This window comes from Bidens hawaiensis, unplaced genomic scaffold (genome assembly GCF_021521415.1).
Source record: "Bidens hawaiensis isolate Kalapana, Puna unplaced genomic scaffold, B.hawaiensis_p1.1 tig00023208_1, whole genome shotgun sequence".
Classification (NCBI taxonomy): domain Eukaryota; kingdom Viridiplantae; phylum Streptophyta; class Magnoliopsida; order Asterales; family Asteraceae; genus Bidens; species Bidens hawaiensis.
In genome coordinates this window covers 126,195-142,122 of record NW_027493635.1, presented here as the reverse complement: position 1 = coordinate 142,122, position 15,928 = coordinate 126,195, and the positions used below count along the sequence as shown (strand labels likewise).

The 15,928-nt window shown below is 35.4% G+C and overlaps 3 protein-coding genes across 3 annotated transcripts in view; 2 read left to right on the top strand and 1 right to left on the bottom strand.

The window, feature by feature from the left end:
* Positions 1 to 15,928, bottom strand: part of LOC143567066 (uncharacterized) — a 233,285-nt gene that overhangs the window by 150,958 nt on the left and 66,399 nt on the right. The window lies entirely within an intron of this gene.
* Positions 733 to 8,686, top strand: LOC143567064 (formin-like protein 14). The gene is made up of 18 exons (XM_077053584.1): positions 733 to 1,129; positions 2,506 to 2,621; positions 2,702 to 3,405; positions 3,496 to 3,717; positions 4,001 to 5,727; positions 5,817 to 5,940; positions 6,120 to 6,191; positions 6,407 to 6,505; positions 6,597 to 6,638; positions 6,746 to 6,826; positions 6,926 to 6,976; positions 7,083 to 7,164; positions 7,247 to 7,341; positions 7,446 to 7,517; positions 7,610 to 7,726; positions 7,809 to 7,877; positions 7,958 to 8,024; positions 8,108 to 8,686. Exons 2-18 carry the CDS (start codon positions 2,549 to 2,551, stop codon positions 8,335 to 8,337), a joined length of 3,927 nt encoding a protein of 1,308 aa, XP_076909699.1. The 5' UTR covers positions 733 to 1,129; positions 2,506 to 2,548; the 3' UTR covers positions 8,338 to 8,686.
* LOC143567061 (uncharacterized) lies at positions 9,961 to 10,851 on the top strand. Its single transcript, XM_077053581.1, has one exon. The coding sequence runs from the start codon at positions 10,012 to 10,014 to the stop codon at positions 10,714 to 10,716; it is 705 nt and encodes a 234-aa protein (XP_076909696.1). The 5' UTR covers positions 9,961 to 10,011; the 3' UTR covers positions 10,717 to 10,851.

Here is a 15,928-nt window from a genome sequence, read left to right as displayed (position 1 = left end):
GACTCACCACGTAACGCCGGGACCGAAAACACTCGAGTTTTACTAACGCTCAGGTTTTATCGACCGAATAAACGCCATTTTAGATATTTTATTTTTTTATATGTTAATTTGACGAATTTATTTTTTGGGTTTTTAACGCTTACGTTTTACCAATATTGTTTATATTGTCCCGTAAAAACATAACTGAAACCGACCAAATTCGTGTCGACTCAACGCCACAACGCCGGGGTACCGACAATGCTCAGGTTCTTTACCAACATTGTTTATACCGTATAATAACTAAAACCGACCAAATTCGTGTCGACTCACCGCCACAACGCCGGGTACCAACAATGCTCGGATTTACTAACGTTCGAGGTTTAGCGGCCAAATATTTTATTTGTTTTAACGCTTGTGTATTAGAATTTAGAGTAACATGACAGGTATATAAGCATATCTGACCAGTCCCGGCGCAACGCGTCGGGTAATTTGCTAGTTTAGTATGAACAATAATTAACCTCGATTGTTAAATAAATTAGTAGTAATTAACTTTAATAAGATTTACCATGAATAATCAAACCGATAGCGACCGAAATACCAAAGTTGTATCACAAACCGAATTGATACCAACTGACTTTCCGTTGATTCTCCATCATAACGCACGAGTTTAAAGCAACCAGTAATGTATCATCTGTTGAGAAATCTATAAGTACGTCAATTTTTTTGTTGTTGATATATTTGTATCCTCCATGGTTTATACAAAAAACTGCATAAAAATATATACATACACACATTTATGATTTTCTCATACTTATTTCATTGTAATAAATATAAACCAAGCTTTCCAATTGATTTATGATATGTACTATACCAAACGTGGAAAGTGGCACTTCTTGAAAATAACAGACAAAGTCACATAGTCCAATCCAACTACATAATGTCATAATAATAGCCTAAAAAGAGGGGAAAATTAATAAAAAAAAAGCCTCATTTCAAATTTCTTTCAGATACATCACGCATATACACGCTGCTTCAACTCTTCACCGGCGTCCTATAACTTACCGGCGGTCTCACCACCGTTCCACCACCACTACACCGCCTCCATTGACTCATTCATTCATCCGTTCGATTTGTTTCGGTGAACTTCGAGGTTAATTTCGTAATTTTCTCTTTTAAAGCCCTAAATATCCGTTCGCTTTATTCTTTCCGTTATAACGCTTTCCGTTAACATTTACCGTTGAGTTTAAGTAGCGTGTAGTGGTTTTGAATTGAAATTGAGTAATTAACGCTCGTTTAGTTTGAAATTTGAATCGATCTGGTTGTAGTTGTGTTTGGTTCGGAGAATTGGAATTCAATTAGTGTTGTGTTGTGTTGTGTGTGATTGCGAGTCGAATTGATAAGCGAGAGGATATTCGGTATGGAATTTGAGATTCGAAGCATATAGTTATATGATGTTGTTTGAGTAGTTGAAGAAAGTTATGGTAGTACAGACAATTGGTAAATTAATGGGAGAACGGGCTACTGTTGTGTTGATAATAATTAATTTAATATCGGTGGGGAAATGTTTCCACAAGGTTCGGTTAGATGGTATTTACGCAGTAAATATCGGTGCTATAAATATCGGCACTGATAATATCAGCGATATATCACTGATTTTCACGAGATTAGTTTTTGAAGTCTTAATGTTCAGTTTTTAGTGTTTAATGTTAGTGTTTTAAGTCTGAATCAGTTCCTACTTGCTACAATTGTTAGTGTTTTGTAAGTTGTTAAAGGTTAATTTGTTAATGGTAGGGGAGTATACTAAATTGCTATTGTTAAATTGGTGTGTATATATATATATATATGAATTCTGCATGATATTAAAATTACCGATATATCCCACCACGATAATCAATATCTCAAATATAGGTCCTTGACCGATATCCGATGTTTTTCCGCATTAACCGCATAGGATGGTACAAAATCTTTGTTTTAAATATTTGAACTGGAAGTCAGTGAGTTTGGTCCTTGTCATGAAGTAACTGAGATCCAATTCAAAATTCTAAGTTTTGGTTACACGCTTACATGCCGCATTTTGTAGTCAACTGTGCGGCGCTTTGTGTACAGTTGTGTGTAAAACTATAAACGTGTCATTTTTATTTCTATGTGGTTTTTATTCATGTCTCAGAATTCTGTGTGCATTTAAGTGGAAATACTAATGTAACGCATTTGGCATAAATAAGCCATTGATTATATCTGCACTGTGTATACAGAGATATTTTGTTTCTAACTCAGTTACCAGTTTATGATTAAATATATCGTTGTCACATTAGCAATGATATTGGCGCAATAAGGTATACTGATACACAGCCATAACATGCACATGTTCAAACAAGTAATCCAAAAAGGTTATGAAAGAACATTAAATTGTATGCCAAAGCTGCAGTACATGATTTTATATTGTCTATCTTATATGCTAGTTGTGTATGTTCTAACCTTATAAAACAAAACTTATTTTTACATGACTAATTATTCTTCACCTTGCAGATTTACCTCTTTCAGACATAGCAGCTGATTTGTTTGACAAGCTATGTCTCTTCTCAGTAGATTTTTTTATAGAAGACCACCAGATGGCTTGCTTGAGCTTACAGATAGAATTTATGGTACTATAGGTTCCTTTTATTTTGTAAATATTCAATTCCTTAAGTTTCTAACTAATTTATTTTATCTGTCACCCTTGTAGTTTTTGATTCTTGCTTTTCAACCGAAGTTCTACCTGAGGGACTGTACCAACTTTACTTGCATGAAATTAGTAACGAGTTACATGAAGAATTTCCCGAGTCATCTCTTCTTGCTTTTAATTTCCGAGAAGGTGAAAGAAGGAGCCAATTCTCAGAAATATTATGTGAATATGACATCACTGTCATGGACTATCCAAAACAGTATGAGGGCTGCCCCTTATTACCATTATCTTTAGTCCATCATTTTCTCCATTTATGCGAGAGTTGGCTTACACTTAATAATAATCAAAATGTCATCTTGCTTCATTGTGAAAGAGGGGGCTGGCCAATTTTAGCATTTCTTTTAGCCAGCATTTTGATTTACAAAAAATTGCATACTGGAGAACGGAAGACTCTTGAAATTGTTTATCGAGAAGCTCCTAAAGGTTTATCTCAGCTGTTATCACCTTTAAACCCGTACCCATCACAACTTCGTTACCTACAATATATATCAAGAAGAAATTTATCTGAAGAGTGGCCCCCACCTGAACGAGATTTGTCTTTAGATTGTCTCATTCTTCGTGCTATTCCAAATTTTGATAATAAACACGGATGCAGACCGATTATTCGAATTTATGGTAGAAATCTTCTAAGTAAAGACGGGCTTTTGACACAAATGTTGTATTCAACTCCTAGAAAAGGTAGAAATCTTCGGCATTACCGCCAGGTAGGACTTGTTTTTTAATTTTCTTATAGTTTTATATATCTACCTTTTCTTTTGATGTGATTGACTAACAAATGAAGTTACATTATGCAGAAACAAAGTGATGTTATTAAGATTGATATTCAGTGTATGGTGGAAGGTGATGTTGTACTAGAGTGTCTACATTTAGACATTGATTCTGAAAGAGAAGTTATGATGTTTCGCATAATGTTTAACACCGCTTTTATCAGATCTAATATTTTGATTCTCAACTGTGACAACTTGGACACTCTTTGGGACTCAAAGGCACGGTTTCCAAAAGGTTTTCGAGCTGAGGTGAATCCTATCATTTAGAAATTAAAATTTTTTGTTTGTTTTTCACCCGTAAAAAGCCTTTTTTAAGTAAGTTCTATTTTAAGGTAACCTATATCAGGGAAGTCAACTTTTTTTAAGATACTGACATGTCATCCTGCTTATTGTAACCTGTAAGGATTACATAACCTAAAACACACATTTCTCTAAGTGTTTCTATGGGTGAAAACAAAGTTGATTACTTCTTTATGCAGTTAACCTTTTAGAGACAAGATTTTGATTATATGTTTTCTTTGGCATATGTTAGGTTCTTTTTGGAGACGTTGAGAATGTTTCAACACCTAAAGCTCCAACCACAATGTTGAACGGAGAAGAAAAAGGTGGATTGCCTATTGAAGCTTTTAACAAAGTTCAAGAACTTTTTAATGGGATTGAATGGGGTGATGGTGGTGATGATACTGCTTTATGGCTAGTCAAACAACTGTCGCATTTAAATGATGCAAAAGAATTGTCAATGCTGAGGAATAAATTGGGTACATATTCATCACCTTTTGACTCCGAGGATGAAAATAATGCCTCTAGTGTTGCTGATAGTTTGGATTTTTTGGAATCTGAAAGGAGTAGTGATATACATAATGCATCGTTGGGCAACTTTTTTGATGAATCAATGGAGCATAAAACATCAGATGCAGTTGATTCAAGTGTTTCATCGTCTGGAAGTGGTGCTATGTTGCCAAATGACACTTCAGTGTCTCCAAATAAAGTTTCGGTTGAAGATGTTTCAACTGGTTCGCAACCATCTGAAACAACTCCTGATTTGGATTCTTCTAGAGATGCTCCTCAGGCAGCCAATCCTCTGCTACCACCTCCACCACCACCTCCACTTTTGCCTCCTATCTCCACGAAAAGCCCACCGCCACCGCCACCGCCACCACCACCAAGACCGCTGGACTCTACTTCTAGTTTTTCTAAAGCTCCGCCACCGCCACCACCACCACCACCTCCGCCTCCACCTTTTTCTTCTAACGGCCCTCCACCACCACCTCCGCCTCCGCCTCCACCTGTTTCTTCTAAAGTCCCTCCACCACCGCCGCCACCACCTCCGCCACCATCTGTTTCTTCCAGAGGCCCTCTACCACCACCACCACCACCTCCACCTCCACCGCCATTTATTTCTTCTAAAGGCCCACCACCACCTCCGCCTCCACCGCCACCTCCAGCTGTTTCTTTTAAAGGCCCTCCACCACCACCACCTCCTCCTTTACCTCCACCTTCATCTGTTTCTTCTAGAGGCCCTCCACCACCCCCACCCCCACCTCCACCACCAACAATCAATAATGGCGTGACAGCTAAAGCTAGTGCTATCCCAGGGCCACCACCACCTCCTCCTCCTCCCCCTCTTGGAGCTCCAAGTCAAGGAACTTTGTCTTCAACCACCAAGCCGCCGGGTGCACCTCCTCCTCCACCTCCACCTCCGGGACGCAATGGTTCGGGTGCACCACCTCCTCTGCCTCCACCTCCGAGCCGCAATGGTCAAGGTGCACCACCTCCTCCACCTCCGCCTCCTGGCCGCAATGGTCAAGGTGCACCACCTCCTCCACCTCCGCCTCCGGGCCGCAATGGTCAAGGTGCACCACCTCCTCCACCTCCGCCTACGGGCCGCAATGGTCCAGGTGCACCACCTCCCCCACCTCCACCTCCGGGCCGTAATGGTCCGGGTGCACCACCTCTTGGTCCGCCACCTCCACCTCCAGGACGCCCTGGTGCGCCACCTCCGCCTCCAAGTGGCGGTGGTGGACCTGCTCCACCTCCACCTCCTGGACCAAAGGGCTCTAATGGGCTGCAGCAACCTACCCCATCCAATAACCGGTTACGCTCTTCTGGTTCTCTGAGCAGTGGAAAAGGTAGAGTTGGTGCTGGTTCTTCAATTCCTCCTAAAAAAGCATCTTTGAAGCCCTTGCACTGGGTAAAAGTTACCAGAGCAATGCAAGGGAGTCTATGGGCTGATAACCAAAAACAAGAAGACCAGTCAAAGTAATTACCGTTATAAATCATAGCAACTAATATAAATATTGTTTATTGGTTGTCTTGTGCAAATTGTTACCTAAAAGTATTTTTTGTAGGGCTCCTGAGATTGATATATCAGAGCTTGAGAGTCTATTTTCAGCAGCTACTATTTCTGACAATACCAGCAAAGCTGGAGCTAGAAGAGGTTCAAAAATCAATAAACCTGAGAAAGTTCAATTGGTGAGTGGGCTTTCTTCTACTTCTCTTGACTGTGTAGATCGTTTGTTCTTTTTCATCTTCAAGGTCTAGCTAGATTATCCGAAATGCATGCAGTGATATGTTTAGCAAATTATTAACAATGCTATTTTAATTTTGTTAACAGCTACTTTTTTTTCTTCTCTTTTTTGTTACATTTTCAGGTTGATTTGCGTAGAGCATATAATTGCGAAATCATGCTTACGAAGATAAAGATTCCTCTGCCTGATATGCTCGTAAGTCGTAAATTCTGTTTTCTCCAGCCACTATATTTTAGCAAAGTTTGCTACGCTTTAAGTACGCATAAATTGAGAGAGTTCGTTTAATTGTCTGGTTTTTGTTATGAATCATTTACAGTAAAAGTTTTTTTAGTTTATGTATGTTATAATATTTTGTTTTCTTCTGTAAATTCAAAATAGTATTATACTCAAAAGTTACTTCTCCCTTTTAGAATGCGATTCTTGCATTGGATGCTTCTGCTTTAGACATCGATCAAGTTGAGAATCTTATCAAATTTTGTCCCACAAAAGAAGAAATGGAGACATTAAAGGTACTCTGCTCCATTCATTAGCTTCTCTGTATTATCTATATATGATTTCACCTGTATTTTGTGCTAACCGTTTATTTTTCTGCTGTCTCAGAACTATACAGGAAACAAGGAAATGCTGGGGAAGTGTGAACTGGTAATGTACTCTATAAGATTAAAACTAGTTTAGAAGTCAACAATTATTTAACATATGTATGTAACATACTAACATATGTTATGGTTCACTTTCTGAGTTTCTTCTAGTTTTTTATGGAGCTGATGAAGGTCCCACGCGTTGAGTCAAAACTTCGAGTGTTTGCATTCACAATTACTTTTACCAGTCAAGTAAATATCCTTGCGGCCTTCTTTTTACCATTTTTATAAACGTTATTGATTGTTTTAATGTTTTTGGCTATCTATGCCTTTATCTCTTTAAATTTCCAGGTCAGCGATTTAAGACGAAACCTTAGTGCAATCAATGATGCTACTAAAGAGGTAATTTGCTATCAGGATCCCTACATTTTGATTTTTTGAATATTTAGTAAACACATAAAATTTGTTTTATTGTTATTGTATAATAATAGTCACATGTATAATGTAGGTCAAGGAATCTGCAAAGTTGCGTCAAATCATGCAGACAATTCTTACACTTGGAAATGCATTAAATCAGGGGACTGCTCGAGGTACCACTAAGATTTTATATAAATAGCTTGAAATTTTTGAGTTTAAGATTTTATATATATACACACATAATCTGTGTTGCAGGATCTGCCATTGGATTTAAATTGGACAGCCTTCTTAAATTGTCGGATACACGTGCAAGGAACAACAAGATGACTCTAATGCATTATTTATGCAAGGTAGAAATATTTCTGATTTTTTGAAACATATATTTGTCAGTTTAGAAAGACGTTCATTTTTCTTTCATTTTTGTTACTCATGTAAACTATAATATCGTCACTAGCTTCTTGCTGAGAAGATGCCAGAGTTGCTTGATTTTGACAAGGATCTGGTTCATTTGGAAGCCGCGTCCAAGGTATATCAACATGCTAAAACTCAAAATATTTCTTTCTTTCTTTTTTTTTTTAAATATTCAGTTTCTAATTTGGTATTCAATCGACTTAAAAGATACAATTGAAGACACTGGCTGAAGAAATGCAAGCAGTGAGCAAAGGTCTTGAAAAAGTTGAGCAAGAGCTCACTGCTTCTGAAAATGATGGGGCTATATCTGCTGGCTTCCAAAAGGTGAGTTCTTTATTTATAAAAAAGTTAAAATTAGAAAGTGTAAGCGTACTGATGGGTATTTTTGTAAACACAACACTTTCAGGCGTTAAAGGGTTTTCTTGATACTGCTGAAGCTGAAGTGCGGGCTCTAATATCATTGTATACCGAAGTGGTGAGTTTTCAGTTTTCACCAACTGATAGTAATCTCATCAAATGGCGATGTTAACTAATCTTAAGGAATATTATTTGCAGGGAAGAAATGCGGATTCACTTTCACAGTATTTTGGAGAGGATCCTGTTCGTTGTCCCTTCGAGCAAGGTTTTTGTAGCGAAGTTAAATCCATTAATTATTTATAAAAAGATGGAAAAAGATCTCATTGTTTCTTTGGTTTGTTGATGCAGTAACTCAAATTTTGGCAGTATTTGCTAAAATGTTCAAGAAGGCCCGTGATGAAAATGAGCAGCAAGCGGATGCTGAAAAGAAAAGATTGGAGAAAGAAGCTCTTAAAGAACAGTCATCAGTCAACCACACTTCAAGGAAGGAGGGTGTTGATGTTGATTCCCAGAAAGATCTTAGAAACATGATCCGTGATAGATCTCTTTCTATAAAGAAACGAGACGCAGGTAATTAGAATCAAGATATGATGATGCCATATGAGCTTTCAAGGGAGCAAAGAGACCCTCCCGGTTGGTGGAGTGGCTTTGTTTGTGGAAATTGTACATCAAATGGAGTTTTTTGGGATACTTCTTTTCATGTATCTCCTTCCCACATGTGTATAGAGTTTTATATGACTGGTGTAACATACATATAAACATCGTATGCGCTTTTTAGTACTTAAAAAGATAGATGCATTTTACAAATTGTCTTGGTGTGTTAAACTAGGCAGTCGATAGTGATTTTATGCTATGATCAAGAGTTAAGGAGCAAGTTTTCACCAACATGGTGAGGCAATTGCTTACAAGAAATAGTTTTATCAAATTATAATCATCAGAGGGTTGTAATATATATCATTATGAATAGCATCCATTAGAGAACGCATGTTACTTGAAGGTTAAGGTTATGACTAGCTCATGACTCGTAAATAGCACACTGAGTTGCTTCGGCTTGAGTTAATAGATTCACGAATTTTTGAGTTCAAGTAGAAGGTATAGGATAAACTTATTTCTTGTATATTGGTGGCTTGATGTAGAGCCTTTTGAGACTTTGCATAGTTTGATAGTGTCCTTAACTTGTTATTTGAAATTTGTAAAAACAAAATACCAAATCATATAAAAAAAAGAGCCAACTTACAAGGCATGAGTAGTAATTCAAGCACCAAACTAATTCGGCTTGTATTCTTATAAGCTTGGTTCAAGAATCACAAGCACAAATTAAATCAAAGCGTCAAACTTTATGCAATTGTATTGTGTCTTTATTTAGTTTTCGACCGAATAAACTGAATACACTTACTATTATTATTTGTTATTGAATTGGATTGGGTTCAATAAGACTGGGCTAAACTATAACGGGATCATGCTAAATCACAAATCTTAATAACCTTTATTTAAAATTCGGCATACTCATTTCGAACCAAGCGAAAACCAAAAACCTAACTCGGTTTCCATCAAGAAACAGACCAAAAAAAAACCCTTACAAAATCCAATTTTTTTAACATTTTTAGTCGATTCATATAATAAACACCCCAAACAAAGAGGCAATTTGAAGGTTTTTCAGTGTAAAATCCAAATCTTTAGGTTTTAATTATTTATAGTTGCAGCCGGCTCACACTGTTTTCTGTTCTGCAGTAGCATAATAGCGGTCTTGTTGTCTTAGCAATTGAATCTCATCAAAGGTTAGTTAGATCATCTCCTTCAATTACTCAATTGCTGCTGATTCTATATAACTATCAATCTACAATTTCATGTCTAAATAGTTCTATTTACAGTTAGGTTTCATTTTCATATAATATTATATATTTTTGTTTTTTGATAAGATTAGAAAACTAGTTAAATGTGTTACAAAATATCTTTTAACAACAATAAACGGGTGTATCGAACGTTCATTTATTTAGTTAATCGTATTAAAATTTCTTTTTCATGTCTGTTCGTTTATTTAACCAATGAACTTCCTTCCAACAGTTCACCGAACGTTCGGTTTGTTTGCAGCTCTAGGACTTGATACACAGTTAGGGTTTATCTTTCTTTGTAATTTTATAAATATAGATTTGACAGAGTAAGCTAGAAATAATTTATGTTAGACTTCGAGTAAGCTTCTTCGTAATTTGACAGATTAGGGTTTTGTTTCCATTTGTTGCAGATTCATCAGGATGAGTCTGTTAAACAAAAGAAAGAAACCAGAATCTAAACCAGGCGACGGTCTACTTGAAGTCGACCGCAAAGTACTCGATGCCATCAAAAGCAGGAAAGAAATGGCCATCTGGTCACGCGACTTGAAGTCCGAAACCAGTTTACCCGATCAAGTCATCAACAAGTCTCTCAAAAACCTTCTAAACGCCTCCCTGATCAGGGAAGTCGTTCACGTGAAACAAAAGGGTCGAAAACACTACATTGGAGCCGACTTTCAACCGTCAACGGAAGTCACAGGCGGTTTGTGGTATAATGACGACGGTGAACTTGATGTTGCATACGTTGATCAACTCAAAGACCTTTGTTTAAAGATCATTCGCAGGTTAAAGGTTGCCACGGCTGACGGGGTTTATGACTTTTTTAAGGCGAATAGGCTGACTCACACGGAGTGCACGAGCCAGCAGATTGTTGAGATTTTGAGGTCTATGGTTTTGGATAATATGATTATTGATGTTAAGAGCACTGGATTAGGGGAGTACCATTCGATTCCTGTTGGTCAAGTTTGTTATAGATGTTCGGTTGGAGATGCTAATCAGGGTGGTCCGAAGGCAGGGGCTTTGGTCTCGATTCCTTGTGGGGTTTGTCCGAGAATTAGACAGTGCACGCCTGATGGACTCATCTCTCCGTCTACCTGTGTTTACTTCACCAAATGGTTAGATTTCTGATGAAACTATGTTTTCGGTTGATGGTTTGGTTTTTGATGTATATTTAGATGTTTGATTTCATCCCATAAGACTGGTGATCTTTTTCGAGTTATGTTTTGTTAAACTTGGATGAACTTTTGGTGAAGTTAAATGGAGTTTGATATAATAGTTTTAATTTACTATTTCATTTTTTTTGGTTACATGTTATGTGATTGCTGTTTTCATCTTTGAACAACTCAGTGAGGTTTTGTAGCTGCTCATTGAGGCTTTGTGCGCTACTGCGCTAGTTGCATTGGTGTAATGGTTATCACTTATCACCATGGTCATTACTTTGGTGTTTGAGCCTTTGAGGTATACTGACCGTATGAACAAGAAACATATTAATACTATATTTGATGTGGAATTTACCTAACGTGTCACACATGAATGCTTAGTTGATGGTAGAAGATTATCGGTTTATATAATAGACATAAGTGTCATCTTGATAACCCAGAAAATAACTTACTGTGCCGTCAATCACTGATTAAATCCCACCTGATTACATATTTATATACGTTCTTTGGTTTTAAACTGCGCAATGCCCTCGAAGGCGTGTGATTGTGTGAAGGCTTCATACATGAGTTGTCGAGAATGCATATAATGTTTATAAATTAGTTACAAGTAATATGTGCTACATTGTTGGTATTTGAACACCCAAAATTTATATAATAAAAGATGGATATGATTTAGCGTATAAAACCGTATACCAAACAGACTCTTATCTACATCATAAGAAGCAACAACCAAACAGACTCCATCTGTATCATAAGAAGCTGCATGTACAACCTAAGAGCCGGATGCTGGGGGCGCAATTCCTAACCAGTTAACCAGACCAAAACAGACCCGGGATAGGTTAAATGGTTAATAACTGGTATTGAAGATACCGGTTACTAGCCGACTGTAACCGATGGTTAGAAACCGATTATACATTTTTTGGACTCTAACCGATTACTAACCGGTTATTCGAACCTGGTTATTTTTAATTGGTTACTAACTGGTTAACCGAAACAGATTGGATTTTTACCATTTGGCTTTTTTCTACCAGCTATATACACATTTTAAGACGTTGGAAAATGGTTATTGACCGTTTAAACTTTAAACCCCCCAACTTAGTATAAATTTGTATTTTGTTATACCACTTGTATTTTTCTGAAACTCTAGTCTCAACCCAAGAAGCACACATAGCAAATGAAAAAAAAAAACTGTTTTCATACATGAAAGTCGAGAAATCTCAAAATCTTCACAAAATTTGATTTGTGTCTCATGTCTGATGGTAACGAAATGTCTCATTGCAGAGTGTTCCTGAGGACCACATCCAAAAGTTGTAGAGTGTTCCTTAGCCTTTACTATTTTTTCACCTAAAACACGAGTTGGGTGTAGTTGGTTTCTATATTTCTTATTGAATCAACACGGGGCCGTTACATAACACATAAATGGTTTTATTAGATTACACATTGAATAAAATGCATGACCCGAGTGTTAGATAAAAATAATCAAGATTTATTAAATCCATATACATACATGTATAATTATTTGACATATAAGGATTTTATAATTATATATAACATAATATGTCTTATTTAGTTATTTTATCATAACTTTATATCAATTAATACTTATTTTATGAATATACCTTTGATATGCTAATAAAAACTGTACATCTAATTGACTCGTTTAAACTTGCGAGCTACTCGAGTTTGATGCATAAAGCTTGTGATTCAACTCATTTATTAATTGAACTAATTTTTAGGTCTGAACTTGTTTAAGCTTAGCTCGATAAAACTTTTAACTAGCCAATCTCAAGTAAAGCTTGAATACATAAAAGTTACATAATTTTTAATGAATCAATTAATTATTCATACTTTCATAGTGAATGTTATAAATTCATCTAAAAACACTTCAATAGCCCTTCCGATATTCTAAACCTTTAAATGATATTACGTCAAAGTGCTTTGAGTTGACTCGTAATTATTTTTCTTTCTAATTTATGAATAATGGTTCTTTTTCATCATTTTGCTTAGTTACAAACTAAATGCATTTCTTTTGAACTTAAAACAATTTAGGACGCAAACATTTAATACTTTTGACTTGGCACATGATTATTATAACGTACGTGTTGATTACTTTTGATGTTACCATCCATTATTATTTTCATTAATAAATAATAGACATGAAAGGCACATTTAATAAATATATCGGTTATTGTGACCCAATTCTAGTTAGGAGGTGATATCATTTATTTCATTTTGATTTAGTCATATATTCAACTATTTGATGATAAACTCAAGTTTAAGGCATGTCTTTTTACCAAATTATGATGGAATACTAATAATGTGAAAAGGAGCATGATGTTTCCGTTTTGATTATGGACGTTAGCGTATGCACCTTTTGTAGTGAACGCGAGAGGGAACAGAAAGTAAGGATGAGCTCGGATGATACCGGTACTAATCTCGAAAATTCGAAATATTTGATACCGGTACCGAAATATTCTGCTCGATACCGGTACGGTGCCGTATTTTATGCAAAATTCGAGAAATAACCCACGTTAGGTTGGCTGGTTTTATTAACTGATTAATTTGTTTAAATTTAAATATTTTAAAGGGCTAATATTCATTTTCTTAATAAAAAACAGGAATATACAAAAATACCCCACGTGTTTTGCACGTGGAGGTGTTTTCCGTTAAAATATCATAACGCCATCCATCCAAAGGACCATAAGTGTTACCCGGATCAAAGCTTCAGGGATTACGACTGTAATTTATCAAAGTTAAAAACCAAACATGAAATCGTTGCAAACATAAGAGCATCCGTGTAATTAATTCTATATGTGTTAAAAGATAGGATCAAGTTATTCTACAAAGGGTAATAAAAATGAGAAATGTGAGAAGCCATAAATAACTGACATGTGTCAAGTGGGGACCAAAAGAAAAAGGGTATAGAGGTAATTGTACACATTTTCTCTCTCCACATGCAAGACACATGTTAATACCCCCATCATTTTAGAACGTTTATAACTTTTTCGTATGATATATTTTTTTTTTAAAAAATCATCATAATAACAAGCGTTTTTTTATCTTTAATATGAGTATGATTTTTGTTATATAAAATTTAAAACAAATTCACGTCATTGTGTCTTTTCGCACACCATTGTGTCTTTTTCGCTTATCATTGTGTTTTTTTCGTCATTGTGTCTTTTCGCACACCATTGTGTTTTTTCGCTTATAATTGTGTCTTTTGCGCACACCATTGTGTCTTTTCGCACACCATTGTGTTTTTTCGCTTATCATTGTGTCTTTTTTCGTCATTGTGTCTTTTCACACACTATTGTATCTTTTTGCTTATCATTGTGTCTTTTTTCGTCATTGTGTCTTTTCGCACACCATTATGTCTTTTCGCCTATAATTGTGTCTTTTTCGCACACCATTGTGTCTTTTCGCACACCATTGTGTTTTTTCGCTTATCATTGTGTTTTTTCGTCATTGTGTCTTTTTTCCTCATTGTGTCATTTCGCACACCATTGTGTCTTTTCGCTTATCATTGTGTCTTTTTTCGTCATTGTGTCTTTTCGCACACAATTGTGTTTTTTCGCTTATCATTGTGTATTTTTTTATCATTGTGTCTTTTCGCACACTATTGTGTCTTTTCGCTTATCATTGTGTCTTTTTTCGTCATTGTGTCTTTTTTCTTCTTTATGTCTTTTCGCACACCATTGTGTCTTTTCGCTTATCATTGTGCATTTTTTTCGTTTTTGTGTCTTTTCGCACACCATTGTGTCTTTTTTCGCCGTTGTGTCTTTTTGCACACCATTGTGTCTTCTTTCGCCATTAATACATGCTACACAATAACTTGAAACGTAAAACACAATAGTGAATACGTGTAAAACAATGACCTAAAACGTAAGACACAATGACCTAAAATGTAACACACAATGGTGAATATATATAACACAATGACTTGACATGTAAACACAATGGAAACAACATATTACACAATGACACAATGAACAACAAAAAAACACAATTAAAAAACCCATTAATTTTTTTTTTATTTTTATATAACAATATGATAATCATATTTAAAGATAAAAATACGCTTATTATTATGGTGAATTTTTTTTTAAAAAACTAATATTGTATGAAAAAATTATGGACATTTTAAAATGATGGGGGAATTGGCATGTGTCTTGCATGTGGAGAGAGAAAATCAACAAATATGAGTTATTACCTTAATTCCCTTTTCATCAATTTTTATTTATTGAATTAATTTGAGCCATTCAAATCTATGATCAGTAGACTGGATTACTTCTCACCCTTCTCATTTTTGTTGTCTTTTGTATTTTAACTTTACCCTTAAAAGATATAAAATACTATATATTTTTATTTTGTTAGTTTACTACTTTATTATATTTTAACTATTTAATTGTCATGATTTCCGAAACCAATCTCAACACTAGTATGTTGTTCATGTACTAAGGATATTCTCGTCCCTTTATCCATTTTAAAATCCAAAATTACACTAAAACATATTTAATAACCTCTCATTCTTAATAAAATAATACTTTTTATACATTTATTATTATCATTTCTCTTTTGTTCATTCACAAACATTTTTAAAATATATTAAAAAAAAATTGGATTCTACATGAACTTTTCAAGTATATTGAAAGATCAATGTATTTAATTTTTTTTTTACTCACAACGATGTAAACCAATATTTATGTTATAGAAACTTCCGTCACTAAATTTGATGGAGGATTCAGAAAGCTGTAAAGTGTTCATTTTATGATTTGGAAGTATAATTGAACATGTTTACGTAATTGTGCATTCAACGAAAAATAGTCAAGTATTAATTTCACAAGTAAGACCAAGTTAATATTTCTTTATATGTAATTTCTTTATATGTAACAAGAACTGGTTCATCTTCTCCAACATCTTCATTACCATGTCCAAAATTCCATGACAAATTTTTCCATGTCTTCTCCTCTTTCTCTTCATCGTCATCTCGACGGTGTCGGCCCAATCAAATGATTCAAGTTATTCTACAAAGAGTAACAAAAATGAGAAATGTGAGAAGCCATAAATAATTGACATGTGTCAAGTGGGGACCAAAAGAAAAAGGGTATAGAGGTAATTGTACACATTTTCTCTCTCCACATGCAAAACACATGTTAATACCCCCATCATTTTAGAACAAT